This window comes from Mustela nigripes, chromosome 17, assembly GCF_022355385.1.
Source record: "Mustela nigripes isolate SB6536 chromosome 17, MUSNIG.SB6536, whole genome shotgun sequence".
NCBI classification, from domain to species: Eukaryota; Metazoa; Chordata; class Mammalia; order Carnivora; family Mustelidae; genus Mustela; species Mustela nigripes.
Genome location: NC_081573.1, coordinates 16,817,598 through 16,839,334, shown reverse-complemented (window position 1 = coordinate 16,839,334; position 21,737 = coordinate 16,817,598). Strand labels below are relative to the sequence as shown.

General features: G+C 38.9%; 2 protein-coding genes across 20 annotated transcripts in view; one reads left to right on the top strand and one right to left on the bottom strand.

Annotated features, from left to right (window-relative positions):
• Positions 1 to 3,992: 3,992 nt before the first annotated feature.
• On the bottom strand, positions 3,993 to 21,589 carry ZNF382 (zinc finger protein 382). 14 transcript variants are annotated; one of them, XM_059382913.1, is made up of 5 exons: positions 21,539 to 21,589; positions 18,922 to 18,995; positions 16,325 to 16,476; positions 15,958 to 16,053; positions 3,993 to 6,141 (listed from the first exon to the last, which is right to left on the bottom strand). In XM_059382913.1, exons 3-5 carry the CDS (start codon positions 16,461 to 16,463, stop codon positions 4,718 to 4,720), a joined length of 1,659 nt encoding a protein of 552 aa, XP_059238896.1. In that variant the 5' UTR covers positions 16,464 to 16,476; positions 18,922 to 18,995; positions 21,539 to 21,589; the 3' UTR covers positions 3,993 to 4,717. The 14 variants fall into 14 exon arrangements, with proteins under 14 accessions (XP_059238896.1, XP_059238901.1, XP_059238897.1 ...); XM_059382918.1 differs by having other exon boundaries at positions 16,325 to 16,451; XM_059382914.1 differs by having other exon boundaries at positions 21,543 to 21,589.
• Positions 21,576 to 21,737, top strand: part of ZNF529 (zinc finger protein 529) — a 77,023-nt gene continuing 76,861 nt past the window's right edge. For 3 of the 6 annotated variants that reach the window (XM_059382962.1, XM_059382963.1, XM_059382961.1), the window contains exon 1: positions 21,578 to 21,713. The gene's annotated coding sequence lies outside the window, so the exon portion shown is untranslated. Of the gene's footprint in view, positions 21,714 to 21,737 lie in introns of all 6 variants that reach the window. The other 3 variants (XM_059382960.1, XM_059382959.1, XM_059382965.1) reach the window with 2 other exon arrangements.

The window sequence follows — 21,737 nt, the reverse complement described above, 5'->3', positions numbered from 1 at the left end:
ACACTTAACTGACTAAGCCACCCAGGTGCCCCAACATCCAATTCTTTAAATCTCTTTTACTCTTTGTCTGCCTTCTGTTTCTTTGTGTGTGTGTACATATATGTTACACACATATATGCATGTATGTACAGCAGACATGTATGCATACAATTGTATCTGTGTGTACCACTTAGGGGTTTGTGCGTGTACACACACACAGAGACACACAGATATGTATATGTGTGTATAAATCCCTAAGTGGTTCTGTTTCTCTGGAGAGCCCAGATGCACACAGCTCCTGAGTTAGAACAGTGAAGGTGTATTGCTGGCCTGAAAACACAGTATTTCTGGTGGTCTTTACTAAAAGATATCTAGAAAAAATTTTTTCCAGGTCAGTAGTTTTTATGGCACATACCAGAGGATGTGTTAATTTTCTCAAGCAACAAAATCACATCTGGAATGCAATTAGGATTACCACCTGATTAAATTTATGATAATCATTTAAGATCCGTCTGTTTCCTGCATAAGCCAAATAAGTGACTGGAACAAGATATGTTGGAAACCACCACTCATCGTTCATAAATATCTGCAATATGTACAGGATTGTGGCATTACTTTTAATACGGGTAGAGGCAGTTCTCCTACAAAGGCTTCCAGTTGGCCTTCGCCACCATAATAATCCTTACCCCACACGTCAGAGAACTATTATGGGGTTCTGTTAGTTGCCAAGTATATCTATTCCAATTATGCATTTGGAACTGGGGAAATAAGATGGGCTGGGAAACCAGTGGGCTCACTGTGAAGGAGCCTTGAGCTAAAATTCCATTGATCACCTGACCTCCATAAGCCCTGACTACAACTGATGGACCACAGTGACAGTAATTCCTAAAAAGTATGATTATTTCTTTTTCCTGGATGCAGCTACCTTGGTAAATGGCCAGTTTCATTTGGAGGATAGGAGAAAAGTTAACAGTATTTATTTGGAAAAGCTCTAACATTATGTTCATTATGCTTGGATGTCTGGCATTTGACCTTGGATTGAGATAAGGGCAGAGAGATGTGTGGCACTATTTATTTTTTTTTTAAGATTTTATTTATTTGACAGAGAGATCACAAGTAGGCAGAAAGGCAGGCAGAGAGAAAGAGAGAGAGAGAGAGAGGAGGAAGCAGGCTCTCCACTGAGCATAGAGCCTGATGTGGGACTTGATCCCAGAACCCTGAGATCATGACCTGAGCTGAAGGCAGAGGCTTAACCCACTGAGCCACCCAGGTGCCCCTGTGTGGCACTATTTAAAGTCTAAAGTTCCCCTGTAGGCCCCCAGAGCCCATTTATGAAGTAACTGACTGGATAGCCTATCTTGACTATGTAATGAGCGAACAGAGGGGCATAAATGCCCTTGCAAGGAACTTCTGCCTTGAGCTCTCCCAAAGTAAATATTCACATAGATCTTAGTGGCTCAACCTGGAAATAAATTGCAGTCTGCATGTGGATAAGGACACTGGGGAGCTTGCACCTAAATAATTCTGACTCCCTAATTGCTTACCTACTTTTCTTTCTCTTAGTGAGCCACATTCTTTGGTTCTATTTATTTTTTTAAGTAGGCTCCACAATGTGGGGCTTGAACTCCCGACCCTGAGATCAAGATGTGAGCTGAGATCATTGAGTCAGATGCTTAACTGAGTCACCCAGGTACCCTCCCTTTTGTTTTTAAATGAAAGCATTACATAGATATGCTCTGTGGAGTCTTGTCAGTCCTTTGGACTGATGGAATCTTTGCACATGTTAACTCTCTTTTGTCTCATGACCTTCAGTTAGGTGTATAAAATATGAATTTGTGAATTAATTCCTATTATATATGTTTGGTAGCAGTAAGTGGACTTGGCAATCCAAAATCATGTACACTCCTTAGAGATGCCCAAACTTCATTTACCAATAGATCAGTGAGTTCAAAGTCCTCATTTCATATATTTATCCATTCATAAAGTATTCATATAAATTAAGTAAAAAGAACATGCCCAAATTCTTCAAAAGAAACCTTCATACAGGAGTATGGAATATAGCCCAATCCATAGCCCAATCACATCAAAACATAAAATATTTGGCCTGCTTTTTCTAAGAAGCAGCTTATATGTGAACAACTGTTAGCAAAAATTCATTTAGACTTTCTTCAAAGCATTCAAAGTATCTTCTATAAGGATATGGCTGTACTTATCTCCCTTTCTTTAGAAGGATTTTATTTATTTGACAGAGAGCATGAGTAGGGAGAGGGAGAGGAAGAAGCAGGCTCCCTGCTGAGCAAGGACACTCCCCACCCACATGTGGGGCTTGATCCCAGGACTCTGGGATCATGACCTGAGTCAAAGGCAGACACACCTAACCAACTGAGCCACGTAGGCGCTCCCTTATCTCCATATCTTGATTTTTCTCTGCACCTTAGTTCATGGAACATCAGGGAAATGACCCTGCATAGGATCTTTCAAAAATAGACTTGTTTCCTCTACATTATCCAGTAGGTCTTTTGGGGCTGTTTTTGTTTTTTTTTTTTGTAAAATTGTGAAGAATGCATTTTCATAGCTAAGCTAACCAAGTTGATAAATATAATTTACTACCAAAAAATGAGAAAGAAAATAGCATACGAACAATTCATTGAGTTGTTCTTTATGTATGTAATTGCAAACAAAAACTATATCCGATCTTCAACTGTGTTTTAGGATCATTTTTCTTTTCATGTCGAGTATCTACTAGTAGTCACCACACTTTCTCATTGACTCTGAACCCAAATCATACCATTATTTTATAATATAGATACTCAGAGATTATTTTCCTTTTCTTTTAATCAATCCAATTTAATTTTTAAAATGTAACCATTTAGTGGTTCAGGAGTCTGAGAAGGCTTTAGCTGAGCAGTTCTTGCTTGGGGTCTTTCAGATGGTTCCAGTTGGGTGTTAGAAAGGGATACAGTCATCTGAAGACTTGATTAGGTGACCTACGTGGCTCATTCATTTAGTTGACAGATGGTACTGGATGATGGCTGGGAGCTTAGCTGGGGCTATTACCCAGGTACCTACATGTAGACTCTAGCATTATATCAGTATGGTCAGACTTCTTCCTAGAAGCAGCTTTCCCCAAGTTAGAGTTCCAAGCTACATCCATTCCCTTTTTAAAACTTCCCTTTCTTTAGCATAATTTTTTTGATGTTGTATAAGGAATGAGCTATGGCTAGTCATTCTTATGATCAATTTTGTTGTTGTTGTTAAAGAGAGCATGTGTATTGGGGGTTGTGGGGAAGGTTTGAGGGAGAGGGAGAGGGAAATTCCAAGCAGGCTTCTGAGGATGGACCCTGATGTGGGGCTTGATCTCACGACCGTGAGACCATGGCCTAAGCTCAACTGACTGAGCCACCCAGGCACCCCTTATGATAATTTCATTTAAAGAGTTCCGATCCAATATGAATTCCATGGTGTTGTGTATGATTTGAACTATGACCATAAGCTTTTCCATATTCATCATTTTTATACATCCAGCAAGATATAGGCCATAGGCAAATGCTATTACCCCCTGTTCCTTTACTATTCTTGGAGGTTTTTTCTCCAGTTAGAACTCTCTAATGCAAAGAAGCATGCTAGGAGCCTTCCTTTCCTTAATATGACTTTTGGATTTCAAATATGGCAGTTTTGTGGCTAGAGACAACCTCACATTTATTACATTTGTTTGGTATTGTATTACAGTTTGGGCTGTGGCTAAAAGCCTTTGTACATACATTATAATTGGATTCTCAGTTTTCATATTTGTAGAGTTTCCCTCTAGCATGAACTGTCTGCTTGGAACCATCACCATATCACTAATATTCAGTTGTTTTCCTTCAGAGTGAATTATATCATGCTGTGAAAGTTCTGAGTTGTTTGGTAGTACCTACCAAAGCTGACCAAACATACATATGCTCCAGGACCCAGCAATTTCATTCCTAGTGTATACACAAGAGAAGTGAATGCATGTACACCAAATGATAAGTATGTTCACAGAAGCATTATTTATTATGACCCTAGGCTGTAAACAATGAAAAAGTCCATCAACAGTAGATTGGATAAACTGTAATTTAATCATATGATGGAATTCAATATAGAATAGAAATAAATGAACTTCTGCTGCATGCACTAATGATGGGTTTTACAAACATAATGATGAATGAAACAAGCCATATATAAAAGAATACATGATGTATAATCCAATTTATATAAAGGTTCATAATATGCAAAACCTAATTTCTGTTATAAGTCAGAACTGTGGTAAATTTTGAGGAGGTAACAACTAATTTTTATTTCATATTTGCAATGAGAAATACATACTTCCTTTCTTTTAAACCACTCTTATGAACATTCATACTTCTTTTCTTTTAAAAACACTTCCGCTCACAGTGTGGTCCATGGACCACTGGTCAGTTGCTTATTACTGGGTCACAACATGGTATGTAAGGAAATTGAAAACAAGTGATTTTAAATGTTTGTAGAAACTTGACAAAGGAAGTTTATGCCTGCTGAATCTAATAATAAAAAATTTAGGGTTGTATTTTCAATGACTACTATTTGTCTAGTCATTCTTTGTATGTTATATAGGTTCACAAACAGTAGGTAAATTTGTGGCATAATACCTTAAACTGTTGAATATTATATTTGCAAGCTACATCATGTACAGTGTTTACTAGGACTTCAAAAGTTTTTACCAAAAAAGTCATATCCTTTACTGAATTCCCATGGTTTCTACCTTGTGGGTTTTTTGATGTACAATGAGGTTTGACTTACAACTGAAGAACTTCCCACATTCTTTACATTCATATGGTTTCTCTCCTGTGTGAGTCTTCTGGTGGCGAATGAGGTTTGATTTCCTACTAAAGGCTTTCCCACACTGAGGACATCCATTGGATTTCTCTCCTGTATGTATTCTCTGATGAACAGTGAGGATTGCCTTCTGGCGGAAGGACTTCCCACATTCATTACAAATATAGGGTTTTTCCCCAGTATGAATTCTTTGATGGAGAGTGAGGGTTGTCTTTTGGCAGAAGGACTTTCCACATTCACTGCATATATAGGGTTTCTCTCCTGTGTGAGTTCTTTGATGTACAGTGAGGGTTGTCTTCTGGATAAATGCCTTCCCACATTCATTACATTGATACGGTTTCTCTCCTGTGTGAGTTCTCTGATGATCAATGAGGTATGACTTCTTTCTAAAAGCACTTCCACACTGAGTACATTCATAGGCTTTCTCCCCTGTATGTGTTTTGTGATGTCTAGTGAGAGTTGCCTTCTGGCGGAAGGACTTCCCACAATCCATACAAATGTAGGGCTTCCCTTCTATATGTGTTTTCTCATGAAGAGTGAGGGCTGTCTTTTGACGGAAAGCTTTTCCACATTGATTGCAGACATAAGGTTTCTCACCTGTGTGAATTCGTTGATGTTCAATGAGATATGACTTCCTTCTAAAGCTATTTCCACAATAAGGACACTGAAAGGGTTTCTCTTCTGTTTGAGATCTCTGATGCACGATAAAAATAGACTTCCTGCAGAGGAACTTACCGTATTTGCTGTATCCATGGGTTTTCTTCTCAATAAGAGTTTGTGAATGGGCATTGAGATTTGACTTTTCGATTAAGGCTATTCCATCTTTATTGTATTCATAGGGTTTTTCTCCTCTGTGAGCTCTAGTATGTGTAAATAACATTCCTTTCATAAGGAAGGATTTTTCACATTCATTATGATCTAATGATTGCTCAAGAGTTTGAGTCTTCTGATGTTGAATAAGCTCTTGTTTACCACTCAGACTCCTTTCTGTTTGTTTACAGAGATTCACTGTAGTATGAATTTTCTCATTTTTAGTATTGAGGAATGATTTCTCCCATCCATTACTCTCAGCAAACTTCTCTCTTACAGGGCTTATATTTCTACTGACTAATTCCGAAATATTTTTTAAAACCTTTCCATCAGGCTTATATTCACGTAGTATTGTTTTTGACATAATACGGTTCTTGCCTACAGGAAACGTTTTCCCAAAAATATTACTTCTTTCCTTAATTAATCTTTTATGGTTGATGAATATGACTGATCGAGAGTGCCTGTCTTGGTATTCTTTGAACTTCACTAAAGCATCGTCAGCTTTTCCATCTTCTTCTAGAAGAGAATAACAACACTGTAAGTTTTCACATAAATATTTTGGATCGGATGTATATACAAACAACCCATTGTGCAACTGTCTGCCTCACTATCGTGATCTACACAAAGGCCAAAATAAATTACCTCTTGGTAGGGAAAATTCTTATGATACAAACACAAAGCCTGCTACACAGTTAAAATGAGGGAAAAATGGCACAAGAAAAGAACACTTATACCTTGGCATATTGTTAATATAAGCTACCTTGAGCAGGTATAATAAACACAAGGACAAGTAAACAGAAGACAAACAAAGGATGATGAAAGTGGGATTGTTCTTGGAATGGGCAGATTCAGAAATAAGGGAGTGAGCTTATTAAGGGTACTAACCAGTAAGCAAGGAAAATGTTCAGGTAGAAATGAAAGCCTAAATATTATTCCCTCATGCCTAAATATGTGTTATAAAATACTTTCACTTGTTTCTTCCTCACTTGCATGTATCCCATCCATGGCAAATGAACTTTCTCAAGCACTCATTTCCTAGTGTTGAGAGAAACACTGTTTATAGCCTAGGCCCTAACTTTCCACACAACTTAAATTCTCCGGAAAGGGAAGACTTTGAGAAACCTCTTTCCATTAGGAATTGTAAAATAAACCAGAGAACAAAGTATACTTAAAACATGAATATAATCATTGTTGTATTCTGACTGCTGGTACCATCAATTTTTTCTTCCAGAAATGGTCAGTAACTAAATTCTCCTGACCATCAATTCTAACTTTTCCTCCTTTTATTTGCTGAATTACTCTTTCAATTTTCAGGAATGATGGGTTTACATTTTCCTCCCAATGCAGTAACATAACTTAACTCCATTATTCCCTACAGGGGATGTGAAGGCCTAGATTCCGCAACCATGTGCTTACAGCACTAATTGATTCTTTATTTTTCTTTCTTTTTTTAAAATTATATTATTTTTCTTATAATTTTTGGCTATATCTTATTATTGTTACCTTACCACCACCCATGTCTATTAGGGTAATTTTAAATACGGATTGATGAATCCATATGTATTGTAAATAAGACACAAGTGCCATTGACTTGTGTCTTATTTACCATAGCCCTTAACTGGTAACTGCCCGAGTATTCATCAAAAGGTAAATGGTAATACTGTGTCATGTATATATACAATACAATACTACTCACCAATAAAAAAAAATCTGATACACAGTGGAAAGAGATGAATCTCATTTTTCAGAGTGAAAGCTTTATGCAAAAAGAGTATATATTATACAATTCCACTTACGTGCAGTTCTAGTACACACTAAAACTAATCTGTATTAGTAACTAGAGTTACATCATCTTTCTAAGACCCACAACCACCTTCAGAGACATTCTACTATTGATTTATCCAAAAGCCTTCATATATTATTTGCATCCTTTAATGTACAATTTATCTGAAATTAGATTATAATTATAGCCTGGACCATCCATTTCAAGAACTCTTTCAACAATCTGCTATTTTAGTATGAATATTATATGTAAAATGCTTATTTGATAATATTGCCTTCCCAACTAAAAGTTAAGCTCTTGGATGTCAATATTTTATTGACTATCTTCTGAGTATATATTAACACCTGTTTATCTGAGATAAAGGAATGTGATCGTAGCATGTATATTTAAAAGAACTTATCATTAAATGATTTCTGAATGGATGAGAAAGATGTTTTCCTTGCATAGTATCAAGAGAGGTAACTGGGGCGCTTGGGTGGCTCAGTTGTTAAGCATCTGCCTTCAGCCCAGCTCATGAGCCCTACATCAGGCTCCCTGCTCAGTGGGAAGCCTGTTTCTCCCTCTCCCACTCCTCCTGCTTGTGTTTCCTCTCTCAGTGTCTCTCTCTCTCTGTCAAATAAATAAATAAAATCTTAAAAACAAGAGAGAGGTAACTATTGAATAGTCTCTATTACTACAGTAAGAAAAAGTAAAAGAGAGAACCTTATTTGGGGGAAATGTTAACTGGATGGGGAAAGAAGTTTGATCATAACAGAGGATGCACCTATTCATAATTTTCATATATGAGTAGAATATGAATGCAGCAAAAAAGGAATTGACGTGGCCTGGAGTAGTCCAGGAACATTCATGGAGGAAGCAAAACTTGATCTTTTAACTAAATGATATGTAGTATTGTATAGTGAAGAATATAACCTTGCGCAAATATAACCTGACATTTGCCTTTGGCTTCTGGGAAGTAATCACTAAGCCCTTGGAATAGATATTTGTTTGCCTGGGAGCTTTTGGCCAGCCAGAAAATCACAATGTAATTTAGGGAGGTCTTTGACCCACACCAACAGTGTGATTTAGGGTGGGTGCTTCGGGTCACACAGTATCAGCCTGAACCTCTCAAGGGGCTAGAAGCTGAGATTGGCTACATGTACAGTTAATCATGCCTAGTCATGGAGCCCCAATATAAACTCTGGACAATGGGCTCAGGGGATGCTTCCCTGGCAATGTTCTGTAGGTATTGTCACACCAGCAAGGTAATGCTGTCCATGATTCCATAGAGAGAGGTCTACTAGAAGCTTCATGTTTGGTACCTTCCTGGACTCTGCACTTTGTGTTTAGCTGATTCTAATCCATATTTTTTCTCCTGTTATAAACCATAACTATTACAGCTTTCAGCAAGTTCCCTGAGTCCTTATAGCATAGTGTTGATATTTGTGCTAGGCTTGGGGACTCCTGAACTTACAGTTGGTATCAGAAGTGAGGGTAGTCTAAGTTGTAGTTATCTAACTTTGCAAGTGTCTACATGAGTATGTAGCAGCTATCACACAGTGAAAGGTCCAGTTGTGATGAATAAAATCAATTGTATGGAATACACCTGGGAGACTAGAACAAAGAGAGATGAATAGAATTCTCAGTCACAGAGAGAAATAAATTTGGAAATGATCAGATGGGAAATTTTTCTGTCAGAAGGAACTTAAATTTTATATAATAAGTGATATCTTTTTGGTATATTGATAGTATAAATGGAATAACTAGGTAAAAACCATGGCAAATCCAAATAGTAATTACAGCAGTTACTGAAATAATATGCTCTCCTTTTGGAAGAGGTCGGTAGCAAATGAGAATATGAGAATAGATGTAAAGATATTTCAGAGTGAAAAAACACAAATTGTGGAGAGATCATTAAGTATAGCAAAGATGAGTGCATCTGGCTGGCTCAGTTGGTTAAAGCCTCTGCCTTTGGCTTGGGTCAGGATCCCAGGGTCCTGGGATCAAGCCCCACATCAGGCTCTCTGCTCAGCAGGGAGCCTACTTCCTCCTCCCTCTCTGCCTGCCTCTCTGCCTACTTGTGATCTTTCTCTGTGTCAAATAAATAAATAAAATCTTTTTTAAAAAAAGTATAGCAAAGATGATGGAAGCAACCTGATACTAGAAGGGGCTGACTATGGGGAAAAAAGGAAATAGAAAGAAATAAGGATAAGATAAAGACAATGACTATTATTTCTGATAAATCAATAATCAAAAGGATGACACAACCGATTGTTGTATTGCTGTAGGCAGATCAAAATATACACTAGAGTTCAAATGGGAGAAGTGGGCTGAAAAAGCATATTTGAAAGCCATTCACATAAAACAAGAAAACCACACTTGAGAATGGATCAGATTATTATAGTTTACAGGACTTTTTCTAAGAGAGAGAGAGAATGCACAGACGTGGAAGTGGTCAGGGGGATATGCAAGGGGAGAAGGTGAGAGAATCCCAAGCAGACTGCCCTGAGTTCAGAGCCTAATAATACAAGGCTTGACCCCACAACTGGAGACCAAAACCTGAGTGACCAGAGTGGAAACTGAGAGTCGGATGCTTAACTGACTGTACCACCCAGGTCCCCCAACTCATAGGACTTTTATAAAGGCAAGGATTAAAGATGAAGAAAGAGCCTTTAAGGATACCAATGAGAGACCACTGAAATAATTCAACTTATTCAGTAAGTATTTAATTTCCTAGGCAATAAAGAAGGAGGGAGGAAAAGCAATGAAGATGTGAAAAGGCACTTGGGGAAAGAGGATTAAAATGAGTTAGTGTTTTTTACCCAAATCAAGGCGGGTAGGCATCAGGTATCTGAGCACTATGCCATGGAATGCAGAAACTTACTGGAAATAAATATATTGGAAAAAAGTGATACTAAAATTATCTTAGGTCCACAGTGTATGAATTTTGAAATCTGATGGCAGATGTCATGGTGAAAATAGGATGTAAGCCTGACTGCAAGAAACAGTTAAGACATTGCACAGGGAAAGGAAGGAAAGAAAATGAAAACTAAGAGGAAGAAATATTAGACAATGTTTTCTCTGTTTTTTTTTTAAAGATTTTATTTATTTATTTGAGAGAGAGACAGTGAGAGAGAGCATGAGCGAGGAGAAGGTCAGAGAGAGAAGCAGACTCCCCGTGGAGCTGGGAGCCCAATGTGGGACTCGATCCCGGGACTCCAGGATCATGACCTGAGCCGAAGGCAGTCGTCCAACCAACAGAGCCACCCAAGCGTCCCTCTCTGTTTTTTTTTTTTTTTTAATAGATTTAAGAATACCTAATAAATAGGAAATTAAATGAAAGAAAAAAGAGAAATAACTGAAATGTTAAAGACATGAAAATCAAGAAGAAAGACCTAAACCTAAATCCCAAAATGTGATTCTGGACCTTAGTACATGAGATCCTTATGTGAGAGGCAGGGAAGGGGAGAGGCAGTCCACAAAATCAAACCTTTTGGTTTTGATCAAAAAAACTCTTTTTGTTAATAACAAAACTCCATTTGTCTTTTTAAGCTGGGTGTCTCATTAGTACTTACAGAATTTTATTTTTTGAAGGTTTATGACATAGGCTAATGTCATGAGAAGATTTTCACTACATTTCCTGAGAGGAGGCGACATATCATGCTTTGTAGGGCCACACATAGGAGCAGCAGGCTTGGTCAGGAGGCAGAAAGGAGAGAGTGGAAAGCCTAGCCAAAGCCTTTTTTGGGACTTGCTTGCATGGGAAAGGCAAAGCAGGATAGGGGAAACAGTCTAAGATTGGCATTTTTGAACAGTATTGGAAGCTATGGGTTTTACAGGGGTGGTCTATAATTGTGTAAGGTACTGGCCCCAGGTGATTTAGGGGCCAGAAAATGTTGCCTTGGTGTGTGACAGTTAGGTAAAGGAGGTAGTTGAGGGTATGGACTTGGGATTGGTTGGTTTTTGTATGAAAGGCGGGCTTACCAACAGACTGCCTACTCTCTCTACAGATTAGCTAGCTCTGGGAGGGGCAATCTCTCCCCAGCCAGCAAGGCCCTCCAAAGTTGTCAAAACATCATAAAATATAAAAGATAAAAAATATGATTAATACAGCAGGTAAAATGCTGGCACATCAGCAGAAATGAAAACACTGGCACCAATCTATAATAGTAATCACTACATCTCTATTCCATAAGAAAAAAGGTGTCATGTAAGTCTATTTTTGATAGAGCAGGAAAAAATCATTAATTTTATTAGATCTCCATCCTTGAGTACACATATTTTCAATATTCTGTGTGATGATTAAAGACGAGCATGCATGAAGCACTTCTGTTGCATACCAGAGTATAATATATTTTGTGAAGAGAAGTGCTGGTGTAATAATTTGAGTTGAGAACTGAATACAGGGCCCTCTTCCCCTCCTGCTGCATCCAAAAACAGAATGTTCCTGTGAAACTTTTCATAAGCTGAAATGGCATAAAGTGAAGAAGCAATTACCATTAATTTACACAGAAAATTTTTTGAGCATTCCCAGATCCAAAAAAATAACCTTTCCTCAGCTATTCTGACACATCTTGCTAATCAATGTGCAGAATAAAATGAGACAAAGCACAGATGCTCAAAACTATGGCAGCCTGATGCTGATGAGATGCTGAGTGTAGTTCTGGGGGAGGAGCTTAACTAGGCCTCTACAGCTCTCAGCAAAACAAACAAAGTGCTATTTTTGCTTTTCACTTTGTTTTATTAAAGCAAAGAATCCTCTTCAGATTTTTTTGGTTAGTGAAGACAGGTACTAATGGAGATCTTTACGAAAACCAAAGTGGCATAACATGAACTTTCAAAAAGCAGGGAATATCTGTATCTACTTTTTATGGAAGAGCATTTATTTGAGAGTACAACTGATTATTATTCAGACATGGGTATCTAGTAGACATTTTTATTAAGATTTTATTTATTTATTTGACAGATATAGAGATCACAAGTGGGCAGAGAGGCAGGCGTGGGGGGGGCAGGCTCCCCGCTGAGCAGAGAGCCCGATGCAGGGCTCGATCTCAGGACCCTGAGATCATGACCTGAGCTGAAGGCAGAGGCTTTAACCCACTGAGCCATTTTTTTTTAAAGATGTTGTTTATTTGTCAGCAAGCACAAGCTGGGGGAACAGCAGACAGAGGAAGAAGCAGGCTCCCCACTGAGCAAGGAGCCTGATGCAGGACCCTGGTATCATGACCTAAGCTAAAGGCAGACACTTAACTGACTGAGCCGGGCGTCCCTCTAGTAGACATTTTCTTGAACAATGTGAGCATGTTAATTCAAGGAAAACATATGCTAATATTTGTGACCAATGATAAAACCCACGCTTTCAAATAAAGGTCATTTTGTTGGAAAGCTTTTATTTGCTACTGTGAGCTTGTCAGCTTCCCAATTCTTAGACTTTTTTGATGATATTAACAAATGTGGCCTGTGGTATTTTTTAAAATTAATATTGTATATAGAAATACGTTAAAATTTGGAAGATCTTAGATGTCACTGAACTGTTACTTTCCAAATGATTAATACATAATATTACCGAAAATGCATGGGTAAAATACCCATTTAAGTAGACCACTGGATTTTATTTAACAGTGTACAAAAGTTCATTGTTATGATTTCAGGTTCTATATTGCAACTAGCTGTTCAGGAACTACCAATTGTTACATTTGGGTGTGGTATTTTTTTTTTTAATATTTTATTTATTTGTTTGACAGACAGAGATCACAGGTAGGCAGAGAGGCAAGCAGAGAGAGAGGAAGGGAAGCAGGCCCCCTGCTGAGCAGAGAGCCAAATGCGGGGCTCGATCCCAGGACCCCAGGACCATGACCTGAGCCGAAGGCAGAGGCTTTAACCCACTGAGCCACCCAGGCGCCCCTTGGGTGTAGTATTAATGAAGAATATCTATGACAATCTAAATAGGCTCTTAAATATGTCTCATTCAGGGATGCCTGGGTGGCTCAATTGGTTAAGCATCTCCCTTTGGCTCAGATCATGATCCCAGGGTTCTGGAATTGAGTCCCGAATTCCATCGGGCTCCTTGCTCAGCAGGGAGCCTGCTTCTCCTTCTGCCTGCCACTCCCACTGCTTGTGTTCACTCTCTATTTTTCTCTTTCATCTCTGAAAAATAAATAAAATATTTAAAAATATATATTTATATTTCAACTCAAACAATTTTTTGCAACAATTGAATACAGAATCATATGTGAAAGTCAGCTACTTATTAAATAAATTTCAATTATGTAACAATTCCACTTTTGTCACTATTTTTTTTTCTTTTGGGAGATAGTTATTTTTTGTAAAAAATGATTTTAAGTCAACATGTAATAAGTATATTGTTTTAAAATGATAAAAAAAATTTGTTTTAACTTCTTACACATTTCTGGTAAAAGCTGAAAATGGTACAGTAACTTTTAAAAGCTGACAGTTTCTAAAAAAGAGAAATATACACCTTCATAATGAATGAGTGATACCACCTGCTAGGTGTTTACTGAGAAGAAATAAAAACTTGTTCAGAAAAAGATGTTTACAAGAATGTTCACAATAGCTTTATTCATAATGGCCCCAAACTGAAACATTTCAAGTGTCTATGAACTGGAGATGTGTAAACAAACTGGTATATTCATACAACTGAATACTATTCTATAATTAAAAGAAACTACTTAAACTACTGCAAAAACATGTATATATGTCTCACACATTAAGCTGAATTAAAGAAAATAGATATGAAAAAGGTATGGATAGACAAAACTAACCTATGCTGGTAGAAATCACAAGTGTGATTGTCCTAGTGGAAGGGACTGACTTGGAAGAGGCCTGAAGGAACTTAATGGGTTAATGGAAATGTTCTTTATATTGGGTATGACATACATGGGTTTATGCTTCTGTCAGAACTCAAAAGACTTCACACTTAAGATCTCCACATACAGGGGCGCCTGGGTGGCTCAGTGGGTTAAAGCCTGTGCCTTCGGCTCAGGTCATGATCCCAGAGTCCTGGGATCCAGCCCCACATCAGGAGCTCTGCTCAGCGCTGAGCCTGCTTCCCTTCCTCTCTCTCCGCCTGCCTCTCTGTCTACTTGTGATCTCCATCTGTCAAATAATAAAATCTTAAAAAAAAAAATTAAATAACCCAAAATTGGGGTGCCTGGGTGGCTCAGTGGGTTAAAGCCTCTGCCTTCAGCTCGGGTCATGGTCCCAGGGTCCTGGGATCAAGCCCCTCAACGAGCTTTCTCCTCAGTGGGGAGCCTGCTTCCTCCTCTCTGCCTGCTGCTCTGCCTACTTGTGATCTCTGTCTGTCAAATAAATAAATAAAAACCTAATGAATGAATAAATAAATAAATATTTAAAACCCCAAAATAATGGGCACCTGGGTGGCTCAGTGGGTTAAGCCTCTGCCTTTGGCTCAGATCATGATCCTGAGATCGAGTCCCGCATCGGGCTCTCTACTTGGCAGGGAGCCTGCTTTCTCCTCTCTCTCTCTGCCTGCCTCTCTGCCTACTTGTGATTTCTCTCTGTCAAATAAATAAATAAATAAATAAATAAATAAAATCTTAAAAAAATAAAAATAAAAAAAATTTAAAAACCCCAAATATAAAATAACAGGTGTTAGTGAGGATGTGGAGAAACCGAAACCCTTAGAAATGTAAAATGTTGTAGCCATTGTGGAAAACAGTATGGTAGTTCCTCAAAACAGTAAACATAGAATTACATACGTTCTAGCATGTATATACATTCTGGGTATATACCAAAAAAGCTGAAAGCAAAGACTCAAGTAGATATTTGTATGCTCATGTTCATAGCAGCATTATTCATAGTAGGCAAAAGGTAGAAGAAACTCAAGTGTCCACTGCATGAGCAACATATGATATATACATGCAGTTGGAATATTTCTCAGCCTTAAAAAGGAAGTTAATTCTGATATACTACAATACGGGTAGACCTTGAAGACATTATGTTAAATGAAAAAAACTAATCACAAAAAAAGGTAAATACCCCATGACTCCACATTTATGAAGTACCTAGACAGATAAATTCATAGAAACAGAAAGTAGAATGGTAGTTGCCAGAGGCTAGGGGGAGAAGGTAATGGGGAGTTATTTATTTTTTTTTAAGATTTTATTTATTTATTTGACAGAGAGAAATCACAAGTAGATGGAGAGGCAGGCAGAGAGAGAGAGAGGGGGAAGCAGGCTCCCTGCTGAGCAGAGCGCCCGATGCGGAACTCGATCCCAGGACCCTGAGATCATGACCTGAGCCGAAGGCAGCGGCTTAACCCACTGAGCCACCCAGGCGCCCCAATGGGGAGTTATTTTTGAATGAGTACAGTTTTAGTCCTACAACATTTAAAGAGTTCTGGAGATGGATGATGGTGATAGTTGCACAATGTAAATGTGCCTAATGCCACTGAACTATATGCTTAAAAATGCTTAAGATATTAAGTTTTATGTTATGTTTATTTTACCACAATTAAAAAAATAGATCCCGCAAAATATTTGAATGTGTCAACTACCTGAGTCCACTGGATTTGCTCTATACAGACTCACCAAGGTCGCTCTGACTTGGAAAAATTCTCTCCACTGTCCACAGTTCTTCTCCTTGTTCTAACTTGCGGATCATCTCGGGCTTAGTCATGTGAAACCCTGGTAGTAAAAAATGAGACTTGGTATAAGCTGCTTGGGCTTCAAAACTACTGAAGGAAGAGAAAGATAGAGCTCTAAGGTGACAGACAAGGTACGCATTAACATCTTACCAAGTTAATACCTTGCACTAGGCAAGTGAGGACCTAATCACACTGTCTGCTAACAAAAAGGGAGTCATCACCTCTGATCTCTGAAATCCAAAGTTCCATATGCTTTAGAAATTCTTGAAAGGAGATGTATGATGTTGAAAGATTCAAGGAATTTTCCTTACCAACAGAGATGAGATGGCAGTAGTTTTCCAACATGACATCCCTGTAGAGGGCCTTTTGTGCGGGATCCAGTTGCTGCCATTCCTCCTGGGTGAAGTCCACAGTCACATCCTTGAATGACACTGATCCCTGTAAGGGCATACTCTAGTTCATCCTAAAGTGATTGGAACTAGTGAGAACTAGATATTGGAGACCATTTTCAGTGGTCAGACTAGTTTTCTTATTTTGTGTTTTCTACTGTAGAAATTTCTCTCTGATAATATTTACTTATTATCTCATGCTAAAAATATATAAGATCATACTATTTGCCTTAAATGTGACTGGTTGCCTGGTGGACCAAAATGAATAAAACCCTGGCCTTGCTCATGAAAAGTTACTGGTTACGTGAGAGGCATACATATAAATACATACACTCAACAGGTATTACAGATGAATGACAGAAATATGTACAAGGGAAATGCTATGAAGTGAAGAAAAATTTCATTTTGTATTCCAAGGCTTCACTGAGGACATCAAAATTTTGTCCTCACAATGAATTTGTTTTGTACAGTGTATCTGCTTTTAAAATTCATGGGGAGAAGAAAATTAGTAAATTGAGGAAATAGCAAAAGGCACAGTATGTTAGGAAAGAGTCTTTGTGCTCTAAGAAGAAACATAGATCAAGGTGGGCAATGGGCACGTTTATGGAATAATACTAGAATTTTCCTACAGAGCAGTGGTCTTAAAAATGTACTGAGAACACTCTCAACATATTTATATTTATTTATAAGGCATCAATCAGCATTAAAGGCAATCCACAGAGTTGATGATCTGCTCCTGAATATGATCTGTTAGTATTTTCCTCCCTTTCAATATATTGTCTTGTACATTCCATTCTAATGCATACCCCACTTTGCTTGTTCTGCTGCTTTGTGGAGTATAAAGAAAGGCTAAATAGCACCTATGTTATCTGATAAAATTTGTACTTCAAAGGCAATACTCTTGAAGAATGGAGAAGGCTTGAGGTGTGTTAAGTGGGAAAGAAAATTAAGTAACCATTGTTGGAGATGTTTCCTAGATTAAGGTGGTATTAGTGGTCTAGAGAGGAGAAAACTGGTTAGTGGATAATGGGTTGCAAAAGAATTGGTCATAAATTGGTTGTAGATTGACAAAAAAGAAGCATAGCTCTTGGGTTACCTGTATAGGCAAGTGGGGAGGTGCTGAGACTAGAAAATGGAAATGGAAAACAGAAGAAAGAATAAGCTGGACCAAGGAGGTAATGAAGTAAACCTTGGAAATGTACTTCAAGTGTCTATGGGACACTCAGGTGGTCCTAACTTTTGGGGATTGGATATATGATTCTGACACTCTGAATGGAAGTCTAGGATGGAGAGAGGTATTTGAGAGTCACTAGAATTAGATCAGTATAACCTTTAGAGTGGATCTGTGCATAGAGAAAAAGAGACAGTGAAGAGAAGAGAACAAATTGGCATCTGGGGAAAATCAGTATTTTTTTAAAATATTTTATTTATTTATTTGACAGACAGAGATCACAAGTCTATTGTGAAGAGAAGCAGGCAGAGAGAGGGAAGGAAGCAAGCTCCCCACCAAGCAGAGAGCCTGATGCGGGACTCGATCCCAGGACCCTGGGATCATGACCTGAGCTGAAGGCAGAGGCTTTAACCCACTGAGCCACCCAGGGTGGCTGATGGGTAGATGAAGAGGAATTTTCTGACAGACATGAAAATAGGGGAAAGTGCCACCTTTGATTCAAAGTAGAATGTTTCAAGAATGGACTAGCATATGCATTTCATTCTGCTGCACCCACATATAAAAAATAAGAAGAAACTAAAAAGATAAGAAAAAAAAATCTGTAACAGCATTGAAATACTGGAAAGGTTTTCACTGGCTGGCCACCGTTTGTATGAATTGGATAAAATGGACAGGAGGACCACAGAAGTAGAATGCAAAATCATGGTTTTCTGTACAAGCATGCAAACAAATCTCTATCTTGGAAACCTCACACAACAAGACAGCTTACCACAAGCAAATAATGTGATTTACCAACTCTACCTCCCATTGTATCATTGCAAAACCTAGGTTATTGGAGATGATCAAAGCTTTTCCATGTCTGTTCCTTGACTCCTCACAACTTAGATCTCAAATCAGTGTCTAGACAAGATAGGTTCATTAAAGATGGATAGATTCAGTAAAGTAATATATTCCCTTTTAAATCAAAATAATACATTGCTGTTCTAGCAGTACTTTTGTGAGAAGACTAAGGAAGGAGATGATGAGTAATATACCAACTCAATATGTAAACATTAGCTACACCTAGGAGGTACACGTGCAAAGGCTTATGTTTATCTGATTGGAATAAGAAAAACTGGGAAGAGGTCTGCAACTAGGTGGGGAAGGTAAGGAACACAGGATGCAAAATTTAGGGATGTAAAACCCTAAACGCACTCCTCACATTTTATGCTTAGGCCACTTGCTTGCCCTACTGATGACCAGCTTCATGGAAGCAATGGCCAACATCCTGGAAATTTAAGTTAGGGAAGCAAATGTTTATATCACCTGAAAACAACTTATTTCAGAAAGAGAGGAAACATCATCTCACCTGAGGCATGGCTTTGAGATTTGCAAGAGATGAACCTTCTCTTTTGAGCCTTTCTTTTGGAAAAGGGAAGAATCCTGAGAAGGCAGGGATGAGAGGATACAAAGAGCATGTGAAATCATATTTGACTTAGATCTCCCAGAATAATTCCGTTAAATCTGCATCGATTTTCACTGTTGCAGCACTTGCCCACTCTGTGTACCCACACGTATCCAGGGTGGTGATTATTTGAGAAAAAGGGCAAATCCTGTTCCCTCGCCACCAGAAACCTAGTCTCTTCATGAATTAGAATGAATCTGGGCAATCTGTTGTTGGTGGAGAGAGAGAGGGAACATTGTGCTTTTCCCTCTGCAGCTCTACCTTCCATCTCCATGGAAGACAGGTTTGTCATATATTTCCAAATAGTTCTTCATGGACTTTCTACCAATTTACACTGTTAGTATCAGCACAGGAGAATACCTCCCCATACCCTGATGAATGCGGTTAATAATAAATTTTTAATCTCTGCCTAATAGATGTATATTGTAGTTCTAGCTTACACATTTCTTACTATGAGAGAATAAGCTCCTTTTATTTCTTTTCTATTTCTATGATGGCATCTTCTTTTTTTTTTAAGATTTTATTTATTTATTCGACAGAGAGAGATTACAAGTAGGCAGAGAGGCAGGCAGAGAGAGAGGAGGAAGCAGGCTCCCTGCTGAGCAGAGCCCGATGCGGGACTCAATCCCAGGACCCTGGGATCATGACGTGAGCCGAAGGCAGCGGCTTAACCCACTGAGCCACCCAGGCGCCCCTATGATGGCATCTTCTTATAGTATGTCTATTTTTCTCATGTTTTAATTTCCTAATTGATATTATCTTTTTTATTTAGTAAACTAACCCTTTATTTTAAATTAGAAATAATTCTTAGTTGCTTCTATGACTATTAAAGTGTTTTTACCTTGTGAAGCTTTCTTTTTATTATTATTATTTTTAAAGATTTTATTTATTTGACAGAGAGATCACAAGTAGGCAGAGAGGCAGGCAGAGAGAGAGGGGGAAGCAGGCTCCCCGCTGAGCAGAGAGCCAGATATGGGGCTCGATCCCAGTACCCTGGGATCCTGACCCAAGTCAAAGGCAGAGGCTTAACCCACTGAGCCACCCAGGCGCCCCCCCCTTGTCCCTTGTGAAGCTTTCTTTGTATGTTTTCTTGTTTAGCAATACTACAAATATATAAGTAATCCATATTTTTTCAATTAATGTGAAATGGCATCCCTATCATATATTACATATCCCTATATACTTGAGAATATCTGAACTTTAAATTCCTCCACTTAATCTTTATTGATTCACCTGTATCATAGTGATAAGCATAATTATTGAAAATTAACTTACTAATTTACTAATAGCTAATTTAACTATTGAACAACACTTTTTAATAGTACAGGTATGGAACTAGAGAAGAAATTGATCTTTCCTCTCTGTAATGTAGGTTTCCTGGGGAGAGGATGATACCATGCTAAATGAAATCTAAAGTACTGACTGCTACAGTGAATGTTTTAATTAGCAAACTATTTTAACTATTAAAATGAGACTGGCCTTGTGATTAAAAGTATACCAAGTATACCCTGCCATCGATTTCATCCAGAAGCAGGAAACCTCACGCATACATCAGTGTTGAAAGTACTAGTTATGGACAAAAGTTGTTTTTTACTGCTTCCTATTCATGGAGCACTGTTAATTTCAACACATTGGTTTTAGTTTACATAGTGTTTCCCTGTATTGAATCTTACCATCTGGGAAATGAAATCTTACCTCTTCCTTTCCAATACTCATACCTCTATTTGCTAAATTGCTATTGAGGTACAATTTTGGAGGCAGGCTTAATGACCACTCTTCAGATAATCACATCTTAAAAACCCAACCAGACAGTGGTCATGCAGTTTTTCAATCACAAAACCATCACAAATAATAACAGTAGGTTACAAACTCATGCACAGTTACAGTCAACCAAACTTACTTCAGAAAACCCCCATCTCACAGTACCCATATGTCATTTACAACCTCAGACAGCACACTGCATATAATTCCAGGCAAAGTCACAAAATCACTTTCGTTTCTTCATAGTCCCCTATAGGATCAAGCAGGACTCACACCTACTCTAAAATTAGACACATAAGGAGGAAATCCGAGGCAGCTACACAACTCCGTCCACTTTTTACACACATTCGGTCCCAACATCTCACAGATAGCAGGCACCCAAAACGCAGCAGGTTGGGCACAAGAGGCCGCCTCAATTCGGGACACAAACGCAGCGCCTGCTGTTTGAGGCCCCGCTCCCAACGATCGAGCTTCCTCCGCGTCAAAACAGACAAACCCCTCCCCTCGCGGAGCTCGCGCTTCAGGTCAGACCTGATTGTCACCCTCAGGGTCACGCCCACGGGCCACGCCCGAGGCCCCGTTCGCACGGATCCGAGTGACTGGTTACCGTGGGCTCGGTTCCGGTTCCCTCCTCAGAATTACCAAGCCGGGCTTGAACTCCCTGTTTCCTCCCTGGCCTTTCCTCCGGGACCGGATAGCTATCCTGGCCTCTCGGTCCGAACACCGGGTTCCCGCCTCCTCAGGAGCCCCTAGGACCTACCAACCTCACCCCCGGCCAAGGATCAGTCGTCTGCGCCTGCGCACTCCCGCGTGGGCCGGAGCTCCCAGGAGTCCGCGGGGCGGCGCGTTAGTAGCCTAACTGTGCAAGCTACCGGCTCTCGGGGCTGTTTGTGTCAACGTCCGCGCTTTTCCAGAGTGGACTACGTTTCTCACAGGTTAGTGAGTTAGTGAACTTCATC